Genomic DNA, 24,895 nt, shown 5'->3' on the forward strand with positions numbered 1-24,895 from the left:
CTGGCCCATGACAGGCCAGTGACTTTTCACTTTTTCGCATGTGAGCAAATGTGTAATTGAAGTTCCGTTCGGGCCAAGAAACGAGACGGGGAAACAAAGAATGAAGAAAGAAAGAAAATTGGGCGAAAGGACTTCGAGGACCTTAGCAATCCGATTCAATTGTTCTTCCTTCACTCGGCGGCGCCTTGAATCGTCGCGATGAGTTGGCACAAAACAAAAAAAAATCACACAGTAAAAATCACCATCGAAAAGTGCACGAAAAAGTGCAACGAAAATGAGAATGATGTGGCACTTTCTCAAATGCCTATATACTATACTACCTGCCATGTAAATCATCATCATCATCACCCAAAAAAACATCCTTCGAAAATATTATTATTACTGCAGGCAGGAGCCAAAAGGGGCTTAAGGGGGAATAAATATCTGCATCGATTTGAAAAAATATTCTCATCATAATATTTGCAGTTCGTCTTCGGGAACTTGTAACGTCACCGGTTTAGAGACGTAAGCCAGCCAACGTAAACACTTGTAAGGCGCTGATTTACAGTGGGCACTCGATGGTTTTTATAGCTTCAAATTGAAGTGCAGATTTTACTTGAATAAAAAGGGTTTTAGCAGATAATTCTAATTCTAATTCTAATTCTTTATAAAATAATAAGAACATTTTACTTTCAACTAGAAACATTAATGAACTTTATAATCTAGCTTAAAACCCAGAGGATATTTATTTAATGTGTAATTTTAACTATTTTCTCGTTTTGAACATCATAAAGATATTGGAAATTATTTAGAAAATGCCGAAGTTTTTTTTTCTAATTTTTTCTTATCACTTACATTATATAAAATATATATTTGGGTTTTATATAAATTATCCTTTTAAATAAGAGATGGTGATTTATTTGTTATTATTTTAAAATATTAATATTAAAATCCAAAATATACCAAAAATCCCTCAAATTTTTAAATTTACTATTACTCTCGTAGCGTAATCGAGAGTTCACCGTTAGCACGTAAGGCAACTTAAATAGTTGGCGTTACGAATTGCAGATTGCAGGTGAAGTGACTTTGTTTTCTTTGTGCCTCCTCTTTTTCCTCTTGCACTTCTTCTTCTTCTTCTGCTTCTGGTGCTGCTGCCCAGCCCACGACCTAAAAAAACCAATTTCTATATGTTATAGAGCGAGTGGGCGCAGGGTGTGGGGTGTGGGTTGTGGGTGTAAGTGTGTGTGCTGTCTGTGTGTTTAGTATTATCAAATGCAATTTTCTAACGCAGTCGCACTTTCGACGATGACAGCAGCAGCGACGTCGAAGCTGGCAGAGGCAACGACGGCGACTGCAGCAGCAGTCCCCCTTCCGAAACAACAAAAATGATGCCTACGAACAATTGCAGTTTTAAGTGAAAATAAAATGCATGACAACAACGGTGGCAGTAGCAGTGAAGGCGGGGGGATCGAAGGCAGCAACAACAATGCATGCCTAAAACCTAATAAAAATTCAAATTAACATTTGAAAGAGTGAGTCAGAATATAAACCAGAACGAGAGTAGGAGAGGGATAGAGAAAGTACTGCAACGAGCAAAAGAGATGGACACAGGGAGAGAGCATGAGAGCAGGCCAAAAGAGCGGGACAGCGAGAGAGACGCAATAGCTGAAAAAGCTTATGAAATTCTATTAATTTTTGAACAAAACGGAATGTAATCCCTGCGAATGACCCATAGCCACCCACCAACCACGCCCACCCGCCGCCCGCTGCCGACCCCCCCTTTCTAATCGGAAAACCGAAAAGTTCCGATGATGTAGCAGCAGCAGCGTCCAAAATCCCGTTTGTATGTTTGTTTTTGCGTATTTTGTTGCACTTTTGTTTTTGTGCTATCTCTGCTTTTGTAGCAGTATTCGCCGCTCTGTGTATGTGTCTCGCTATTGTTTTTGTTGCTTTGGTGTGCAGATTGCAGACACTCGCATAATAATGCAATTTGCCATCTGCCATTGGAACGACGACGCGTCGTTCAACGTTCAGCGTTTCAACGTTCAGTTCCGATCCAGATTCGACGTCACGCGCCAAAAAGACGTCGTCGACGCTGTTGTTGTTGTTGTTGTTGTTGTTGTTGTTGTTGTTGTTGTCTGGCCTTTTCGATGTGTCCATGTGTCCGTTAGTCGGTGTTTCTGCTGTTTGGCTGTGTGTTTGTGTGTCTCTTTCACTCTCCCTGGATTCACTGCCCCAAACTCCGTTTTAAATGTACAGTAGGCACTCCTAAATGGAGGAAGTTTTATGTAATGGAGTGTCTTAGTCAATTTAAATTGGTTTTCTAATACTGTTAGCGATAAACTTGATAATTTTTCTATAATTTAAAATAATATTATAATTATTTACTAGTTAAAACTAAATCAAAGCCTATAAGTAAGCACAAAAGAGCAAAGTTTTTCTATAAAGAGGGCCATACAATTTTTAGGAAAAATATTATAACTTTTTTAGTTTTCAAGATATTCTTATCAAATTTCAGATATAGCCGTTTTGTATTATTCCTTAACTTCGTTTTAAATTTTATCAAAATCGGACTACTATATCATATAGCTGCCATAGGAACGACCGAAAAACTGAATGTAGAACCGTAACGAAAGTATGCATTTTTTCGTTGCTTGTAACGTAAATATTTATTATTATTTAATTTATTAATGATTTAATTGCATTCTGTAAGAAATTAATACAATTAACATTTATTCAGTTTACAGGATATTTTCTTCAAATTTTATATATAGCCATTTTATATTATACTTGAATTTGGATTTAAATTATATGTCAGTCGGACGACTATATCATATAGCTGCTATAGGATTAAATATAAACCTTAACAATTTTAATAAATAAACCTTTTTCAGTTTTCAACATATTTTTATCTAATATAACTCATATAGCCATTTTGAATTATTTTAAAATTCCTGCTTTAATTTTATAATTATAAGTTTACTATATAATATAGTTGCTATAGGAAATATATATAAAAATATATTGAAAACGTAAATTTATATATATGTATATTCTACTATTTTATATGTATTATATATAATGTAATAATATATATTATATATTATATAATATATAAATTTACGTTTTCAAGATATTTTCATCTTATTAGACATATACTGATTTTGTATTCTTATAAAATCTAGGTTTTATAAAATAAATAAAACGTAGATTTTATAATAATACAAATAATAAAAAAAAATAATAATAATGCAAAATCAGTATGTTTTTTACTTATCGCAAAAATATAGCCTTTATTAAAAATATCAGAGTTTTTTATTTAATTTTATAAAAATCGGATAACTATATCTTGTAGCTGCCGTAGAAACGACTGCAAAACTGTGAATGTTGAACAGTAACAAAAGTAGACATTACTTCGTTGCTTTAACATAAATATTTACTAATTGCTTTGTTTTATTTTATTAATGATTTAATTGAATTCTGTAAGGTTTCTTTTATTGTTTTTCCATAAGTTATAATGATAATATTACACAAAAATTATTAGTTAAAAAAATATGAACCTACGTTTAACAAGCGCTACAAAGATAGTTTTCCTATAAGGAGTGTTATTTTAATATTTTTATTATTTTCGTCGATTAATTTTCCTTTTCGTGACCACTGTGCCAATAAAGAGGACACAAAGCTGCAACGGAACACTGTGGCTGCCACCTGCAGGCTGGCTGCTTGTCTTTCTTCTTCTTCTTTCGCCTTCTCACTCACTAACACTCTCTCAAAGAAGTCCCGTGCCGTGACTCCTGCCGTTTGATGTTCATATTTGTTTTTGTTTTGTTTTTTCGTGTGGCCTCTTTGCTGCTCTCTTTGCTCCCGTTTAAAGCCGTGCTGCTCCATCTCCCCCGCCCCCTGCCTCTACGATGCCACTGTCGCTGCTGCAGTTGAAGGCCTCGAAAATCGCCTTCGGCTTTTGTCGGCTGCGAAAAATCGCGTCGCGACTCGACTCGACGCATTCGCGATTCTTTTTCAGCCTGTTCTTGTTGATTTTTTTTTTTATATTTTTTTTGCTTGTTTGCTGAGTGTGTGTGCGTTGATTTTGCGATTTTTGTTTTTGTCCTTTTTTTCGCGCATTTTGCGAGTTTTCCACGAAAAACAGCTGCATAAAAGCACGTGTCATCGCTGACTCGCCCATTTCAGCGTGTGTGCGTTGCCTGCCCGCGCCCCCCAACCCTAGTTTTTCTTCCACTTTACTCCCTTTTCATGGCTGCTTTTATTTGATTTTTATGCTTGCGGATTTTCTTTTGATTTCGTCGTTCGCGATTGTTGTTCTTGCGTGAAAACTGTTTTCGTAGACAGGACAAATCGGGGAATCCCCCACGATGATGATGATGATGATACGGATGAGGATGACTATGACAAGATGATGACGTTGTCGTCGGTTTTTTTTGGCGGTGAATTGCCTCTGCTACTGCAGTTCTTTGGCAGACTTTTCCCATTTTCTTCGCCGCAGCCAAATTATTGATTTGATTTCTCGATTTGGCCGGGAGCCAAGCGCCAACTTACTTGGTTAAAAGCAAACAACGAAAATACTGCTTAAGATTGCACAAACACACATACACACATAACGGAAACACATAAAGGATACAGTGGTTGCTCCGGAAATATGATAGGACAATTAATTAATTAATTAATATTCAATCGATGTTGTGTTTACAGAATGTTTTGTACTAAAACTAAAAAAAATGTTGCTTGTGCTATTGGAATGTTTTAAAGAATGTTAATCTATAATACTTTTTAATAGAATTTAATTAAAATCTTACACCTTAAAGCTAAAAATCTCAATAAATAGATTATAATAGAAAGTGTCCTTAAGTTTCTTGAATTGACCACTGTTTCCCACACACTTTCCGCACACAAAGACACCCAAGATGATGGCATAACCCAAGGCACACCCAACACCAAGACCACCCACTCCCCACCCCTTTTGGTGGTCGAATCGAAGCTGCAATAAATAAAAGGCATCTCAGCCCCCTTCTTTTTTTAAGGCCCCCCCTTTAAGTCGCCATTCGGACTGTCCTTTTCTTCTATAGCTAATATGTTGCATTGGTGTTGGTGCAACTTGAGACTTACTGCTGCAGTTTGCGGGATTTTCGCTCTTGCTGGTGCCTCTTTTGTGGCTTTCCTTCACTCTCTTCTTTGCCTGCTCTTAAGTTTTTCTCAGCTGAGGTTTGTTATTGTTTTTCTTGCCATTTTGCCGGTTGGCGGCGGCCACATGAATGAATATGAATATGAGTGTGGCGCTCTCTTTGGCTCTCTCGCTCTTCACTTCTCTCGCTGGTCAGAAGTACTTCGTACGAGTTCGTGGAAACTTCGGTTTCGAGTTTGAAGACTATTTCGCTGAACTTCGTGTTGCATCGAACATGTTTGAGGCGGTCTATGGCGAGAAGGGGCACCACAGATAACCGGAAACGGAAATCATATTTGGGCAAGTTCTAATGCCATGAGCAATTGCAATTAAATGGCCAAAATGCCAATTGTTATTGAGACAGGGAGAGGGAGAGGGAGAGGGAGAGGAAGAGGGAGAGACAGACAGAATCAGCCATTAACCGTTAATGCAGGAGCCGTAAATCGAATCGAAAAAGGAAGGTGTGTCACGCGGACTTATAAATAAAATTAACAACCAAAGTCAAGAGCGGGGAGGTAAACGGCGAGGTTAAAGCGGAAATATTTGCGCGACTGCTACTCCCCTCTGTTTGCTGTTGTTGCTGTAATTAATGGCAAACAATTACAAAAGAAAAAAAATGAAACAAAATAAAGCAGAAAACACACACACTCAGCGGTCGAAAGACAAATGAACGCAGAAACGCAGAAGGAAGAAAGAATTACAAAATAAAATGCGAAGGAAGAGCAAGTTAAAAAGTGAATTACCTGATAAAGGACAAAATATCGCGATTTGAGGTGTGTTTGCCAACCAAACAACCCCCCTTTTCTCCTCTCTTTTTTTTATTATCTTTAACCCACTGTGACTTCACAGTCAATCCGTCCCGAGAACAATGCGTGTGTCGCGGGTTAACCACCGGGTGCCCAGCATGATGTCTCCACTGTGCACAGTGGAGAGCAAACGAAATATGTTTAGGGAATTAAGAAGATTTCATCGATTTCCGGAATGGATTCTATAAATCAATTGCAAACTGATAGAGTATATAAACTTTGACTTACCCAAGTTAGTTTACTGTCTTGTTAAATATTAATATAGTTTACAAAATAATTTTTCCATTTAAAAAGCAGTTATTGAAGGTAAAATATAACCTTTAATTTTTAATACCAACTGTAGCAAGTATTATTTCCTGTTTCTTTGCACCTTTATAATTCGCTACCCATAAATTATAATTATTTATAGTTCTTAATTTCAAACTTTGTTGGATCATCCCCTTTTTGCTTTGTTCCACTGTGCCTATCCTTTCATTATTGGCTCCTCCTCACCCTTTTCTCCTTGCCCCTCCCCAACCCTTGTAACAGCAGCGGTCAGTGTCCAGCTGACTCGCTTAATTAATTACGCGATTGTATTTGTGACTAACTGCTTACGATTTCCTCTTGGCCGTCTCCTTCTTGGCCTCAAAATTCTGTGGTAATGCAATCGCTTGTTTTGCTGTCTGTTGTGTGGGAGGGGGGGAGAAGGACATGGACATGGACATGGACTGGGGGGAGGGGGCAAGGACATCGCGTCACTGGGGAGAAATTAATACCCACTTAAGCTGAACTGGACAGTTGCTGCCTTCTTCTTCTGAAGATTCTTCTTGCTTTCTTCATTTATTTTTTCGATTTTTCGATTCTTCTTATTTGCCAAAAGGTGATTCACTTTGCTCATAAATAAAGTGTTTTTTTTCAGTAAGGTGATTCCATTTTTACTGTGTTCTGACTTTAGTCTGGTGAACCACCTTATTTCGACACCTTTTAGTTTTATATTTTCAGGTAATTCCTTGAGTCCTGCAATTATCCTAGCTGGGTTAAGACCCACACACTTATTATTTAGTCGCATTTTCATCAAATTATGAAGTAAAAAGCGTTTTTATTACCGAAAATTACAATGTGCGAACGAAAAGAGAGGCGGCTTATGGCTGAAGGGGTCAATGGCAGAAGAAGTACACTCAAAAAAAATACTTAGGAATAAAGAGAACGTAAGGAAAATAAATTATATGTTTAATAAATAATTTAAGCTTTTAAGATTTTCTTTAAAGGCTTTGGTTTAGGAACTTTCATGACTAATTTTAGCCAAGAAATTATATTCTCTTGTTATCCCTATTCTTTCTGTGTAATATTTCCAAAGGACCAACAGCAGACGGGGTTTCCCCTTCTATTCCAGCTGTCCTTCGGTCAGTCTGACTCCTTCTTCTATTTTTTGGGATGGTTGGATAGTTGTGGGCCCGTCAGCAACTAAACACTCTGCCTCAGGCCTTAACCCCAGGAAAAGCCTAGCGGGAGGTTAATTTCATTAGAAATTCATAATTTTTCTTTTATTTTTGGGGGGAAAAAGGACCCCGTCGAAGGGCGTTGCTTGGACATGTGTAAATGTGGGCAATAAAAAATAAATTTCATATTTCCAACGCTGCTCCTGCTGTTGTTGTTGTTTCTGTGTTATTATTGTCGTAATTTGTTTATAACGGTATTTATGAAATGGTCACAAGTCAACGCGTTTCACAAAAAAAGAAAACAACAACTAAAGGACTTGGCAACCCCTGAACACGCACCAGGCTATCCCCATCCTGTGAGTCCCCTATCACCAATTATTCTTATTACGCCTATTACTATATACTTTTTTTTTAACCACTTTCCATTGTTGCTGTTGTTATGGGTGTTAGAGGATCCGAGCTTTTCCCCCTCTCCCCACCCTCGCCGCGTTTGCTGACCTTTTATGTTAATCGCATTTTGGCCGGGATCAAGTTGGTAAGAGAGGGGTAGAGAGAGGTCTTGTAGCCAGTAATTGATATGCGTCCTAATCATGCAATCCTTTGTTACCTCCTTCCAAATCCAACAATTTTCCACCCACTCCAGGCGTGAGTGGGGGGAAACACAACTTTGGTTTTGCGGCTTGTTTAGTTGTAGTTAGGAAGAAGTAATTACAAGCATTTGCTGCTGAGGGGTTTATGTTAAAGCCAAATGACGTCAGCCCTCAATTAATGATCGAAGCAAATATCAGGAATTACCAAGTCATTTTTTTTGGGTGAATCAGAATAATAAATGTGTGCAAAAATAGGAGAAATTATAATTAAAGTTTTCTTTATATAGAAATTATGGTTATTCTGGTTCATATAATTATTGTTTTAGTTTTAGTAAAGAGAGAAAGGCCACACTATCTTAGTTTATAATAGGTAAGGACACCCTGTCACTATTTACGGTCTTATTAATACGCTTTCTATAGTGCTTTGGTCATACTGAAACTCTGTAAAAATATTCTAAATTTCTTAAACAGCAATTAAGTTTTAGCTACTGGGGTATGGGTACCTTGACTTAGTTTATAATATTCAAGGTCATGTTGCACTATTTATGGTCATATTAATTAGCTTTATATATGGCTTTGGTCATACTGAAACACTTTATAATATTCTATATTTCATTTTATGTAGCAAAGATATGTCGTTCTCATTAAGTAATTGAGTTAGAGCTCTAAATTCAGTCTTAACAAACCCCTATTGAACTTAAACTAAAGTTTTAAATACCATACTATAAACTTTACACCAAACTGCGCCTTAGATTTCAGTTTATTATAAATAGCTGGAATTTACTGGCTAATTAATAAACTTTCACATATCTGATTTTGGAAATCTTTTCACTTGCAGCCGCTGAATGAATGGTTTGAAATCCAACCGAAAATCGTTTTATGTAAATTATCGAAACGAGAAAGAGATGTCGAGGGAGACAGAGAAATAAGTTGGAGATGGGTTGAGATGCTGTGGGGATTTTTTAATTGTTGTTGTTGTATTATAATTTATTGCATTTTGATAGTTGGAGTTTAATTACAGCATTTCACTCGTCGCATGTTCGTAGTGAAAGTGCAAGTGGTGAAGAAGACCACCGATCCCCGGTTACAGAGATACGAGATCTTGGGCAGCGGTTCACCTTTGACCTATCGAGCGGTTCAGGTAGAAACAGTTGCACTCGTGACCCCTCTGGAAATCATAAAACAATAAATCTTTTTAATATCTCTTCTTGTTCTTGAACCCAAATTCTACTACTTCTTCTTAGTATTATTATTATTTTATTTTTTTGTTTCGTGGGCGTTCGTTTTCCCTTTTCTTTTTTGCTTTTTGAATTTCTGGGAGAGTTTCTCACGTCCTTCGAGGGTTCGAGGGTGAGGTCAGCAAAAGCGGGGGGCGTGGCCATTAGTCAAGTTTGTGGATTTGAAGTAATAACTCAGTGCGTCATAAAAATTTTAATTGCTTTGGGTTTTTCTTCTTCTGTTTCGCCTCCGTCCGAGTGCGAAAGCAGTTCGGGTAATTAACATTAACCCAAAAATGTCCAAGAAAACAAAAAAGCTGGAACAATGCAAAAGCACCCACAACAACATCGGCAACATCAGCAACATGCCATGAACAATGAGGCAATAAAAATTGCAGCGCATAATTTTCCACCACCGAGAAAACCCTTTTTTTTCTTAGCTGGGACGTTGTTATTGCTGAAAATTTCCACGCGTATCAGTAATTAGTTTGGTTATTGTTATTCCCTCTTTTTTTTTGGGTGTAAAGTTTGGGGATGTTTGGTGGAATTACTACTTTAATTAGTGTTTCTTTTCACCTTGAATTTTGGGGGGAAGAAAGGAACAAAGGAATATCATAGAGAAAATAAATAGTTAAAATATAAAGGAATCCTTATTCTAGGCAAATTAATATCCCTAAAGTATGCTATATAAATTACAGGATAATGTCATGTCATAATCGGGGCTTATTTTATTTATTATTTTTCTGTTACAAACTCTTTTTTAAATCAAAAGCCATCTTTGTTATTAAACCTTAATAACTAAACACCTTACCGTGGCTAGCATTTGGTCAAGACAGGTATCCCGATATCAGGACAAAAGGCCAAAGGTGGTCACGTCAAGTCTGAAAATTTATATGTGGGATCAAAAGGTCAAAAATCAACAGCAATTGTTGCAGTGTCCCTTGTGTGTGTGTGTGTGCCTTTTTTGGAGTGCTAAGTGGGTGCAATTAGACCGAAGAACAGGTAACAAAAATACCTGCAAATGAATTTGAGTTAAGGTTATCCCAAAAATTCCATTTCCATTTCTATTCCTATTTCAGTTTCGTTTTCGGTCAATCTTGAAAGGTTTTTGATCCTAATGCAACGAATTGAGCCACGCATCGAAAGGTGGCAATAAATTCTGATTGCAATTGACACTTTTATCGCAGGCTCAACGAATCGAGAGAAAAAGGGGATTTTTTAAACTAACTTCTAATATATTTTCTTCTTTTTTTCTCTTATAGCAAACTCAGACTCTCGGTTGCAGCTGAAGGTAGCTGATGTTCACGGGCTAAAAGAAAAACAACAATTGAAAGGAAAATCCATCTGCTGAGTAGATTGCAGCACTGAAACGCTGCTAAACATCAAGAGGCATTTGCGGCATTAACCAGCAGCAACATGTGAGTACCACTCAAATTTCCATTAAGTGAAACTGGGCAAATCAATTCGCTAATTGAATGCCCGCGCAATTGAAAAGCTTCTTAATGTTGTTAAATGTGAACAAGTTGGCGGGTCTCCTCTGGGTCTCCTATATACTATATATATCATATAAATGTATACTCCTTCAGTTTTGCCCGGTTAACAACCTTAATAGAATCAAAGAGCAACGCAATATTACTTTTAATTTGGCGTAATTGTGGCAGCTCTCAGGCGTCTCCTCATACCGCCCAAGTCTCACTCTGTGGATACTTTTAGTTTTTTTTATATAAACTCAAAATCTCTCGGTGTATAAGAACTGAGGAAAAGTTTTTGAACTAATTTTTAAAAGGTAATTTTTAGAAATTTTTGAAGATGATTTTTAGAGATTTAAAAAGATGATTTTCAAAGATTTCTAAAGAGCTTTTTTAAAAGATTTTAAAAGATTCTTTTTTGAGATTTTTAAAGAAGATTTTTAGAGCTTTAAAAAGATGATGAAAAATGATTTTTTAAAATTTTTAGAGATTTTAAAAAATGAATTTTTAGAGATTTTTAAAGATGATTTTAAGAGATTTTTAAAGATGATTTTAAGAGATTTTTAAAAATGAATTTTAAAGATAATTTTGATAGATTTTTAGGGATGATTTTAAGACATTTTAAAAATTATTTTTATAGATTTTTAAAGATGATTTTCATTCCAATAAAGGAAGCCTTTAAGGATCTGTTTCTTATAAGAGATTCTTCTTCAAAGTCTCAGCTTTTGCTTCTAAGATACAAATATTTTTATGGTAATTAACTTTAATCTCTTAAAATCCAATTAAAAATCTAGATTTTCTTTGAGTGTATCTCCTTCTCCTACCTCCCTCTGTACTCATGTCTAGTTTTACCCACAGATTTACTTGACTTTGCGGTTCTATGGCAACGAATAAAAAACTAAATAAATTTGAATTGGTCAAAGCAAATGCTAAAAAAAATATAAGAAAAGGGAAAACATCTTCCCCTTTTGAAGGGTGTGGGTGGTTCAGGGGGGTTGATTGCCTCGGCAAATGATGAAATCAATTAACCAAATGGCGAGAGTACTCGACCGCCGGCTGACTTTTTGCATTGGTTAATAACCGTTTGCAAAAAAAAAATAACAAAAAATCAAAAAATATACACAGACAGACAGCAAAAAAAGCTAGAGAATTGAAATCAAATTCAAAAAAATATCTTTAAAGGGGTACATTCATTCCTCCCCCCTTCGTTTCTCTAAACCCATCAACCTCAAAGCAAAAAGCCACCGAAAAATCTGTCTGTCTGCGAGGAGCTTCTTCAATTGTCTGCACTTGAGTTCAATTTCTTTGCTTTTAAAGCTCGCATGCAGAGAGCGAGTCCCGGGAATTGGGAGGGGAGAAGATATTTTCGTCATAACTATAAATTTTATTGAGATTCAAATGGTCTGCGTACAAATTTAGACACAATTATTACTTACTTCAATGACGCCAAGCGGAGCAGCCCAAAAAAGGGAAATGTGAGCTCTAGATGGGGGTTCATTTTCAGTTGTTGTTTTTTTTTGGAGCGGGAAAAATCATTCCATGGGGTAGGTTTTGAACAGAAATTATTGAGTTTTAAAAATTTTATATATTTTAGATCTTTATTTGTGTCAAATACTTGGGTTTTGATAAGAATAATTGTTGCAAACGGGGTTGAAAAAATATATTACAGTTTAAGCTTAGTTTCTAGCACAGTTTTACGGATTTTAAATACACTTTTATTAACATATGTTATTTAATGTAAAGAAATATACATTTTTAGATTATTTTTGAACTTAAATGTCATACATTTAATTCTAGAAATATGGTTTTATTTTTAGAAATATATTGTACAAATACAAACCAGCATTTCTTTATAAATAACACCTTAAATTGCTATTCCAAAAATCATTCCATGGGTTATGTTTCAACTTAAATTATTGTGTTTTATATTGTGTATATATTTAAGGTCTTTATTTGAGTCGAATATAATTGGGTTTTGCTTGTTAAAGCTTAGATTCTGGCAGAGGTTTGAACAAATTTGTCTTTTTTTAACATATTTTGTTAACTGTAAAGAAATATAAATTTTTAGATTATTTGCGAATCATAATATAGATTTTAACAAAGTTTTAAATATGATTTAAATAGGTTTTTAATCACACATATTGTTTACTATAAAATAATATAAATTTATACACAATTTTCTCATCGAAATGTATATATATTGTAGAAATGCAAATTTAGGTAATTAAATTTAATTTGATTTTAGCAAATTCTTTATAGTTTTCTTCCCTTAAACCCCTTTCTCTCCTAAAATTTCTCAGTAAGATCTTAAACCCTAGCCCCTTCCTAGCCTCCCACCTTTATCCACTTAATAGACAGTTCGTCAAATGACAATTACAACGACTTAATTACTTTTAATAAAGACGTCCGTATGTACAGCTCTTCATTAGCGATACTCGCGACTTTTTTGCATAATGCCTCATTATGCTTAGCCCCCAGAAAAAATAATAAAAAACGAAGGGTAGTTTCTGGAAGGGGACTATAGAGGAGGGGATGCTCGCCTTAATACATTCAAATTGAAAATTGATGAATTTTTCCGGTACAGAGGAGAAGTCTCAAAACAAAACAAAACAAAGAAATGCAGCTGGCCCCATCCAACGCTCTCGAGTATCAATTAGTGCGGGATTACCGAGGCGATCGATCGATCGAATCGATCTATCGATCTATTTACCGATCGACCAACAATCAATGGCAATTGCTGCCGAAGGGAAATTACTAATAATAATGACTTTAATTGAATATTGCGCACTTCATTCACTTTGGCGTTCTAAATTTGAATTTAGAACAAAATAGGAGGGGAAAGGGAGGAGGAGGCACCGAGCACAGCGCATATTATTATCCATTATAAACTTCCAATCGACCATAAACACTTGGGCTGGGAAATGGAAAATGGGAGCTGGAAAATGGGAGCTGGATCGATCCATGGCATTGTCACAGCAGCGATTTTATATATTTGGAAAATGCCGGGTAATGAAGTTCGCCGAGTGTACTCACTCAGTTAAGGTTACCAAATGAACGATTCAAGCATGAAAGCAATTTTTAATTTATTTTGGTTCAGCGATTCACTTTTTTTTTGTCCTCAAAATTATGACATAATAACAACAGAAGCGATACACTTGGGATTATTTTTGATTGGGAAAAGAATTAAAAGGAAAGATGGGAAAATATTAAGACTATAAGAAAGATCTGTCAAAATAATTACCAATTACTAACTTTTATTATTAATTGTCATATTTATTTTGCATATAACATTGTTTTTAAATAATTAGAAATAATTAATGGGAATTAATTTTTACTTGGAAAAGAATTAGCAGGAAAGACGAAAGAAGTTAAAGGGAAATCTTATGAAATAATTACACATTATTTTTAGTTTTTATTCAAAGTATAACTTGGTTTTTAAACATTACAAAATTGTTTTTAAAAAAGCGACGCACTTGGAATTATTTAGATTTTTAGAAAATAAAATAGTGAATAGAATCAAAGTAATACTTTATTATTTATAAATTTTATTCTGAAAATAACTTGGTTCCCGATAATTACAGAATCCTTTTTTAATTACAACTTAAGGCTAAGAACCAGTTTTATTAATATCAAGTTCAGTTTATTACAAAAATATAATAAAATACTTAAGAACTAAATTGCTTAATTTCCAATTAAATTTCTAAATATTCCAATCTTTCCATACGATTTTAAATATTATAAAATATCTTCAGACAAACTTTATAAATTTTTATTAACTAAACTAAGATTTTTCCCAGTGCAAATCAGCGAACCACCTAATAATGTCATATAGAAATTTACGAGTACCCGAACCCGGGTTTCCAAAAAGCCAACACAGCTGGGAAGGGGGAAAACCGAGCAGGAAATCAGGAAGGGGATCATAGGGGAAAATCAGAGGGGGAAAACTCAGCAAAATGAACACCTCGACGGCGATGACAACAACAGTGTGGGAAAAGTATATTTGGATGCCGCTGGCAAACACCTTCCGCTTCAGAAATCAGCGCTGTGCTGCGATGTGGCATGTGTGGCATGGAGGAGGAACTGGGAGCTGGAAGCTGGAGAGGAGCTGGAGAGGAGCTGGAGAGCTGTGAACCCGCGACACTGACCAGTTGTCAGTCGGTTAATGTTATAATTAACCCGCTGGTCACATCAATCGATATTCCCCCGGCAGTTGACCCCCCAAACGCAACGCAAAGTCGCTTGGGTCAGATTAAACCCAGATGGATTTGAAAAATCCCAATGACACTTTGTAAAACAACGAAAATAGATTGTGTATCGATAAGTCAAAGTTAAAATATTTGGGGGTTTTATAAAGATATTTACTATATATAAGACAAGAATCCTAGAATTCCTGTAGAGTATCTTTTATTTAAAAGATATTTAATACCTAAAACAAGAATCCCTGCAGAGTATCTTTCACTTACAAGATATTAAATATATATAAAACAAGAATCCTAAAATCCCTGTAGAGTATCTTTCACTTAAAAGATATTTAATATATGTATTTAAAACAAGAATCATAGAATTCCTGTAGAGTATCTTTGACAAATTTTAAAATATTTCTGGAATCTAAAACCAAACTAGTTTAATCATTCCCTAAAACTGTAGATACTTTTGTTTTTAGAAACTGTACCAACAGTTATGGAAACTCTATAAAAAAAGGCTATAATTGATTTGGAATTTTTTGTTTTTGTAGGGTCTAAACAATTAAGTTGGGAATACCGTGGGCGAGAGAGGGAGATGGTCTAAAGTATGTAAACACGATCATTAAATAAAAACCATTGAAAACGAACATGAAACGAAACAATAAAAGGCACAGATACACAGATACAGATACACCGAAACAGATACAGATACAAAAATGCAAAGAGAGCGCGTGGAAGCGAGAGGCAAATAGAAAAAAATAGAAAACCGAGGAGGTGGAAAAGGCAAAACAAGTTAACCAATGAAATAAACGCAAATTTAATGACAACAAAAACGCGCCACGCACAACTTGGCCAATACGCGTTTTCCATTAAGCCCAACAATGGCCCAAAAAAAAAAGTAGACGTAGTAAACAGCAAAAGATCGAAAAACGAAAACTACAAAATGGAATACATAATACAAATACCGCCGAATAGTGAACAATGAATTAAATGTTATAAGATGTAGATACGACACACTTACAGCCCTCAGATACATATGTATCTGTATCTGAGCGATCCACTGTGATCTCTCCTACTCGGACTTGTTTTTTCTATTCGTTTTTTATTGCTTTTCAATACCGAAAGTTGGCGGGCATACCAGAGGAAAATTAATGCCAGTAGTATATGCGGTGTATCTGCCAGATACGTATATACATTCTTAGCTCCATTGTTGCTTTCTCTTTGTGTTAATTGTATACGAATAATGATGATGCCCTGTCGGTTTGCTAGTTGGCCTGCATCTTGTATCTGTCCCTGGCTCTGGCTCTGGCTAATTTAATTTATGGCCAGTTTATGTAAATCTCAAATACCATTTAGTTTAGTCTCTGGCCGCTGCCAGATCAATTTCTGTCCTCTGTATCTTTAATTTCTACTTCTACGCTTCGGTTTTTAAAGTTCTTTTTTCGTTTTTTTTTTTTTTTTTCAAATATTAAACATTTTTATTGTAGACAAGACAAGTTCATTGACATTATGTATCCATATCTATCAGTATGTCTATCTATCTATCTGTCTCTGTGAGTATGTGTGTTGGCCAAAAGAAAGTTGAAAACTCTTTATTGGAGTGACGGCATCTACGACTCTGTTTTTTTTGGTGGCATTTGCATAAATTTTGGCCACACATTTCTTTTTTGGCCATGCGAAACTACAAAACTACTAGCTAAACTTTGAAGCCACTATCTTTTAGTATCGTCTAACCCCGAGGCTAATTGCGGCCCATTGAGATGGATATCTGTGGACTTGCCCCATTAAGAGATCCATTTGAGTAAAGTTGGAAATTAATTAGGACAGGTTGCTCCAAATAGTGGGTGCCAATAGAGACGCATTGCAATCCATGAGTAATGGGGTCTCACGCATCTGATGGATGACAAACCACCTGAATTTTTAGAGGCCATTTCAGGTTGAAGTTTTGCGATTGCTTTCTGCGATTATTGCGCTTTAAAATTTTTCGACTTTGGTTTAGTTTTATTTTTTGATTTTGTTTGTGTTTATGTCTCTGTCTTTGGTCAGTTTTTATTTGCTCATTTAATTTCTGAATTTCTGAAATTACTCAATTAGTTTAATTAGCAGCTAGCTTCGAATGGGCCCCGAAAAGCCTATCCATGAAATGGATCACAGATTTGTCTATGACGTGCACTGAGAAAATAAATTATACTAGAGGGAAATAATTCATAGAAACAGGTAAAAAATGAGTCAATACTTTTTCAAAACATTTTATTATCAGTTAAAACAATGATAATATTATCCATCGTACATCCATCGACTTAATAATACATAAAATTAAATAAAAATTTATAGATCGTTTCTAAGAAACCTTTGAAATTAATTTTATTCATATTCATATTTTTCAAGAAAACATTTTGCTCATACTTTTATTTAATAATATTTCTTTTAAATATTTTGAATGATAGAAATTAAATCCTTTTTTTATTAACTAATCTCTTGAAAATATTTATAAAGATTTCGTATACAGTTTTCAAATAATACCTATTGTTAAAAAGATCATTTTATGTATCTTGTTATTAGTTAAAACAGTCATAAGGTTACTCATTGTATTAAGGTTTAAAATATAGATTTTTCCGAAGGTTTAATTCCATTTTAAACTCATGTTATTAGATTAGATAGTGAATTTACTCTTTTTCCTGTTAAATAATCTCTTGAAAGTATTTTTAAAGATTTCGTAGACTATACATTTTTTAAATAATGTTTCCCTTCTTATTTTCAAGTTCCCCTGTGTCTTATTCCCCCATCTCTCACCTTGATTGATTTTTGCGTATAATTTAATGAATTAAGCAACTGAAAGACTTTCCTTGGAGGTTTTTCCTCTGATATAGTTTCAGCCTCTCATCTGCATCAAGTTGGATGGAAAACGTCAAAGTCAAAGGCGACTTTGGCGACGGTCATTTGTCAAAATCATTAATGCAATTACGCGCTCAGACTGCGACTGAGAATGAGTCTGCGAGACCGAGAGGTCTCTGTCTTCTCTGGCCTGCTAATTATTTTGAATTATTCAATTTCATGTCTCAATTTAAATTCTCCAGAGGCAATTAGGAAAAGTCGTAGATGTTCTTATCGTTTTTAGTTTCTTTTTTATATATTTTTTTCTCCCCTGCCATTGAGTGGCACTTTGAAGCTATGATATTGTATCCAAGGGGAGGAGGCGGTCGAACTAGAATTCGTTCCAGAAAATGCAAATGAGTGTATGAGTGCGGCAAACGAAAATAAAACCATTTAAATAATTGAAAATCGAATAGCAGAAAAATACAACACAACACAACAGAATAGAATAGGATAGGTTAGGAGGATATATGTACCATGATGAATAATAAGGAAAAATGTCCATAGAAACGCAATGCAAATTTTCCAATTCTAAACAAAATGGTGTCCAACAAACTAAATTCCAACTATGATGGTCCAAAAAAAATGTGTATGCTAGTGTGTGTATATACATCTGCTTTTGAAATGCCATCGTGAGGGAAATTTAATTGAAAATCATTGGAAAAATACCTAAAATAGAATAGCACAAAAGAAATAATAGAGAAAGAAAAACTCAACTCACAAAGGCAGACTATTATTATTTATTAAGCAAGCAATTAGTTTTACTTTGCTAAATAATATATGTTTATTTTTTTTTTTGTATACAAAATACTCACGAATCACGTGGGCATCTCTATAAAATCGTTAGTTAGACATAGATACAAAACGCTTTTTGTGAGTGTATATGTGAGTGGGTTTTTGGCGTGTTAGATTTGCTGATGTGCAAAATCTAATTAATTATTTCATTAAAAATGGCATTTTATTGACATTCTAATTTGGATTTTTAGAATATTTCGCCCCTGGAGTGGTACAAATACATATATATACACCGATATGAGCCACCCCCGCATATATCGTGTGGCATCGGTACCTGGTCAACACGGCGGATGAGCGATTTTAATTGGTTTTTAACTAATTTGCTTGCATTCAAAGAGGGGAGTAACTCCTCCTCTCTACTCTACTATCCTGCTGCTGATTTTAGTCCTTTCCTAAAACTAAATAAGAGCAAATAGGAGAGAGGTGTGTGGTAGTAGTTGTAGGCCTTGCTAAAATTGCATTGTTGATATTGCAGCCATATAATTCGATTTGACATTTTCCCCTGCAACGTATTATAATTGAGAATTTTCCATTTAAAATTCAAATCAAATTTTCCCATTTATGGTTCGATTTAACTATACTTAATACCCCGCATAAAAAAACTGGTCTCATCCGAAAGTAATTTGAGTCAATTTCCTGATTTCAATTTCATTGCTTGAATTTTCTTTATGACTTCCTTGTCACTTTATCCTTATACCATAAGGATACGCACACGCCTCCTTACCATATAAAGTCATAAACGATATATACACACATAACTGTAAAAATAATGAGTGAAACAACAACAACAAAAAGGGCAACGCACACACAAAAAGGAAAAGCTACTTGTACCTCGGACTTTGTGTACATTCAATGATTCTCCCCCACTGACAACTAAAATGCAAATCGTAAAAATAACAATCATCATCATAACGCGTCCTGCCCTCGTTCCTTGAATCCTAGTTAGACTTACGGATACATAGATAGCTAGATGGATGGGTGGAGGATACATGTCAGAAAAGGCATATAGGATATATATATGGAGGGTTGTATGTCGCCCTGCGGAGGGGTAAAATATTTGCCAAGGAACTTAGTTCACTTGCTAAGGCGCCGTATCAATTTACCAAAAATAACAAGTGACGAAGACCGAGAGTTATTAGAACTTAATTTTACCCTGGAATTTAGGGGGAGGATTACTTCAAAGGGTGGATTGGAAATAAAGGAAAAGAAGAAATATAAAAAAGAGGGAATAGAAAAGGTTTTAGCTTAATTTGTTAGAGATATAATTTGGGTTTCTTTATGTTAAATAATAATAGGTTGTGTTTAGCTTATGAAATCTTTGATTAAAACTCTTCTTCTATATAAAATATATTTAAATCAAGTACAAATACTTTATTTTTGTGGATTTTTTCCCATTCTAAAACCAATTCTCCTTTACTTTAATTCTTGACAAAACCTTCTCTAATTTCAATGAATTAATGATTCTTCAAATAAGTTTAAAATTAATTTAAAAATACAGAAGTTAATATTGAAATGTGATTTTTGAAAATTAGTAATTATATAGATAATATAATTCCCATTCAAGATTACAATTCTCCTTTGTTTTAAACCCTGACAAAACCTTCTCTAATTTCAATATACCCTTTGAATCGTAAACTTTTCTTCTGTTTTGGGGGGCGTTCAAATAGTTAGTACAAATTTGATTGTGCCCATGGCCAACAGGAGTTGTTTCTGCCATTTCCGCAGTTCTAGATACCAAATGCGTGTTTGTTCAGTCACATATACTATATATCTGTAGTACAGTATGTGGATCGTTATATAACAAATATACAAATATATCTATATATATATACATAGATATCAGTGTGTGTTGTTTAGTAATTCGTTTTTTATTTACCATTATCATTTACATTTATTTGTTATTATGTTACGCTCAACACCCTGGTCCCCAGGACCCACCACCACCCCACATCGCGGGTATCCTTTCAATTGCACACCAAAACACACAGCTTTGTTTTTGTGCCTTTTTTGGACTTGGACGCAAAAATTGTGAAATGTTTTGTTTTTAGGCAGTTTTGCCATTTGAACATTTGAAAAGTTGAACATTTGAACATTTGAAGTGTGGCATGCAGAATGCAATTGCGTTGTTGCACACCCACATACACACATCCGGCTGATTACATGTGAAAAGCGTATTTGTTGGTGCTTTATTTTCCTGTCCTTTCCCACCCCCCTCCCCCACCTTTCATTTACATATTTTTCGGTTACCAAGCCGGAAAACTATCTGTTGTTTTATTTCGTTGTTTCTTGGCCGGGTTAGTTATTGTAGGGGAGTCCCCCTTCTGAATTTATGTGCGATGTGCGAGGCGAGTCGAGGCGAATGTTTGTTCAATAAACGAAATAATTGCCAGCAAATGTGTTATGATGAAATTGTTTTGGGTTACTTCATAAATTAGCGCAAACAAAATGCAAAAAGGTAGTGTGTGTGCACCATGGATATGGTTTGTTGTGAGTAACTGTGCGTATATCAACTGTAACTACACACCTAATGGGCCTTACTAAATTTCCCACGAAAAAGGAAAACTATAGAAATATATTTACATATATTTGATATTTAGGGGAAGAACATTTTCTGTTTTAATGAGTTTCTGGGAATTATAGTTCATGGTTTTACTGAGAACGAAGCATAGACTTGTAATTTTGCGACACACATCTATAATTAGTACCAAGGAAGGTCTTTTATTAGAACTACAATTGTACAATATATCATAAACCATAACTTTAAACAAGAATGAAAACTAACTTCAGGAAGCCCAAGTTTATATATACTTGCAGTTTCCAAATTATTTATAGGATCGTATCGGAAATCGATCATAATTAAGCTTTAAATATACTCATTCTGGGAATCGATAATTATCGATATAAATCTCATAATTAAGTCAAAAATTCATTAATTTCAAATCAGAAACCGTACATATTTTAGTTTTTTGAAGGTTAATAAATTTGCATACTCCATTTAAATATTTTAAAAATTTCAATTTTTAACAATTTAAACAATGAAACCCTTATAATTTCTTTGAAAAAATTTCGAAAATTTATTTTTCTACCGGACATGGCTAGCAACATTCGCCTGTTGATGCTGATCAAGAATATATATGATTTATAGTGTCGGAAATCACTCCTTCATTGTGTTTTAAGCATCTGACTAAAAATAAAATACCCTAGAAAGACTTACAATGCCAGAACTTTTGTATTTCCGATTATATTACTTAAACTTTTCCCTCTTTAAATACCTTAAGTAAACTATTTTTTCATTTAAAGAGTATCACAACCGATTACTTTGTAATTCAGTTTAATTATTTCAAAATCTTCAATCCCTTCGAAATTCCCCAAACTACACGTGTAGTTCAATTTCTCAACCCACTTCTCCGCCGTTCACTCATTACAAAACTCACCCTTACCTGGTAATTCCATAGTTACCAATTAAATGTGTGCACTGCTGACCAGCCTCCTTCGATTGTCTTAGTCACGGCCAAAAGTGATGGCCATAATCGAGTTTAAAATGCGCCATCATTAATCAACAGACACCCATGAGTCAAAGTGAGTGAGTAACTGAACGAGTACGAGTATGAGTATGAGTACGAGTACGAGTGCCCATGAACATGATTTTCGAACGGAATTCCAGCATAAACCATGAAGAATTTGTAACAAACCTGCAACTGCAGGCGCCAATTGCAACCAAAAAGGAATTGGTGGGAAGTGAATAAAAATATATTCAGGGGAATGGTCAGTTCCGCCCTCATACCCAAATTCGATCACAGAGATTGTAATCCGAATCTTCGCAGTGAGTGTAATCCAAGACCAGAGAGATGAATGCGTTTATAAATATTTTGATGGTGGTACATCGATCAGGTTTTTGGGTTTGGGAGCACACACACAGAAGATGGATGGTTACCTCTTCTAATGATCTTGTACAATTATTTTGGTTAAAGCACTTAAAGAAATCTATTTTAAAATGTATTTGGAAAAAGATATTCAAATTTTATTGATTATTTATCGATAATATTGAAGTTTTTGAAATGTTACCGGGCGTTTATGATAGGTTTATTACTGAAAAGTCGGTGAATTTCATGTTAAACATGATGAAATTTATTATCTATGAAATATAAATACATCTGAAATTGTATTTGTATATTATTTTATAATTATTTAGCAAATTTAACGATATTAAGTCGAATATATCGATATGTAAAATTCTAAATATCGTTTTGAAATAAAAGCTATGGTGATGGTTAAATGCCTTATTAAATGAATATCACAATTTCAAATATAAAAAATATACAGAAAAACCTTCTAGAAACACTTACAATCTTCATAGATTGCTCATTTCTTGATTGATTTTTTCTTCAAGTGTATGTCAAAGATCTCAGGAGTGGCGGTCAAACTTCAGCTCCATTGTTTTGTGGCTTGTAAACGGTTAAATTAAATTGATTTGCGTCTAATGCCCCCGACAAGTGGCCCGCTCTCGGTGGCTTCGGTGGCTACGGTGGGTACCATGGGTTCCCTGGGTTTCTTGGGTCTCCCCTCACGTAATTAATGGTTTCATTAGACCAACCGCGGATCCAGCGGCAATCGGCAGCGTCCCGGTCCCGCTGCTTATGTATGAATAATTGGTAATAATATTTAATGATTGGCCCACCTGCCCGAGCAATTGTATGTATAAACCAAAACTAAACTCAATTTCTATGTTTCCCTCTCTTGCAGCGATTTGTAGCTCCGTCCATGGGCGCCGCGGCTAACAGGGTCCGGTGAAAATGGACAAAGGCCGTGCGAGATTGCCGCCGAATTAGCAGAGAAGCCGCCGGAAAATCCAACGCAAATATTTGCCAAAAAAAGAAAAATCCAGCAAAAGAAAAGAGAGAACGAGGACACAAAGCCCACAAAAGCAAACAGAAAGAAGCCTTTGACAATAGCCAAGGAATTAGCCACAAAAGGAGCAGCGTACGCGGGTCCATTAAGACAGTTCCATCACCCAACCAACCAATATATAGAGATAGATCCCAACCCCGGCTAGACTCTGGTCGTGGTCCACATAAATGACCGAGTCCACCCAGCTGCAGACGGCGGAGAATAACAACGCGGGCGTGGTGAAAATGGAGCCTCCGCCGCCGGCGACCTCCTCCGCCGCCGCTGCCGCTGCCGCCGCCGCTGCACATGCTCTATCCTCGCTATCCTCACTCTCGATGGCGGCCACCGGCTCCTCCCTATCGCCGGCCACGCCTCCACCCTCGGTGAATCTGTCACAGGCGCAGCATCAGCAGCAGCAGCACTATGCCCTCAAATGGAATGACTTCCAGAGCTCGATCCTTAGCTCATTCCGGCATTTGCGCGATGAGGAGGACTTTGTGGATGTGACGCTGGCCTGCGATGAGCGTTCCTTTACCGCCCACAAGGTGGTACTCAGTGCCTGCAGTCCCTACTTCCGAAGGCTGCTCAAGGCCAATCCCTGCGAGCATCCAATTGTCATATTGCGCGATGTGCGATGCGATGATGTTGAGAATCTGCTAAGGTATTGTATTCATTTATAACAGTAGTAGAAGTACTATAATTTATATTTTATCTTTTAATTTCCTTTGTTTAGCTTTATGTACAATGGCGAGGTGAATGTCAGCCATGAACAGTTGCCCGATTTCTTGAAGACCGCTCATTTGCTGCAAATACGCGGTTTGGCGGATGTCAATGGTGGTTATCCCTATTCCAAGGCTCTCTCTGCTGCCCTCAGTCACAGCAACAATAACAATACGACTGGCAACAGTCTCAGTCATAACAATAATAACAATTTGACTGAAAGCAGTAACCACAATAAAATCAACAGCTACTTAATGCAGAATCAAACGAGCATCAGTAGCAATAATAATGCAAGCAACAACCACAGCAGCAGCAGCGGCAGCAGCAGCAACACCAACAGCAGCAGCAGCAGCAACAATAATAATAATAGCAACAATAACAACAATAATAATAATACTAGTGGATCCCTGAACAGCAGCCTGAATTCACCATTCAGCACGCCACAAGTGCCGCCTCCAGTTACCGCCTCGAGTGCCGCCGCAGCCGCAGCAGCTGCTGCATCTTTAACTGCTGCCGTTGCAGCAGCAGCCGCTGCAACAGCCAATGCTGCAAGCAGCAGCAGCAGCAGCAGCAGCAACAACATCTCCAGCGGACAAAGTGGCAATGCCAGTGGCACACCAGCCATCCAAGAGCTAAAGGCATCCTCGGCAGCGTCGCCCGTAAGAACAACCAATCCCAATCCCAGCAAAGTAAAGTGTGCAGTTCCAAGCGCTTGCACTTGACTTGATTTTAAGTTTTAACTTTTCAACTAATCCTCTATTTCCCCTAATCCTCTATTCC

At 35.9% G+C, this 24,895-nt stretch overlaps 1 protein-coding gene across 4 annotated transcripts in view; it reads left to right on the forward strand.

Annotated features, from left to right (window-relative positions):
• Positions 1-24,895, forward strand: part of ab (BTB/POZ-zinc finger protein abrupt) — a 57,009-nt gene that overhangs the window by 4,616 nt on the left and 27,498 nt on the right. For 2 of the 4 annotated variants that reach the window (XM_086831112.1, XM_086831111.1), the window contains exons 2-4: positions 10,449-10,604; positions 23,252-24,056; positions 24,129-24,804. In XM_086831112.1, the coding sequence (XP_086687238.1) occupies positions 23,584-24,056; positions 24,129-24,804 (1,149 nt within the window). In that variant the 5' untranslated portion in view covers positions 10,449-10,604; positions 23,252-23,583. The remainder of the gene's footprint in view (positions 1-10,448; positions 10,605-23,251; positions 24,057-24,128; positions 24,805-24,895) is intronic. The other 2 variants (XM_086831114.1, XM_086831113.1) reach the window with 1 other exon arrangement.

Source organism: Drosophila serrata, unplaced genomic scaffold (genome assembly GCF_035046125.1).
Source record: "Drosophila serrata isolate PLE 108 unplaced genomic scaffold, ASM3504612v1 contig_240, whole genome shotgun sequence".
NCBI lineage: Eukaryota > Metazoa > Arthropoda > Insecta > Diptera > Drosophilidae > Drosophila > Drosophila serrata.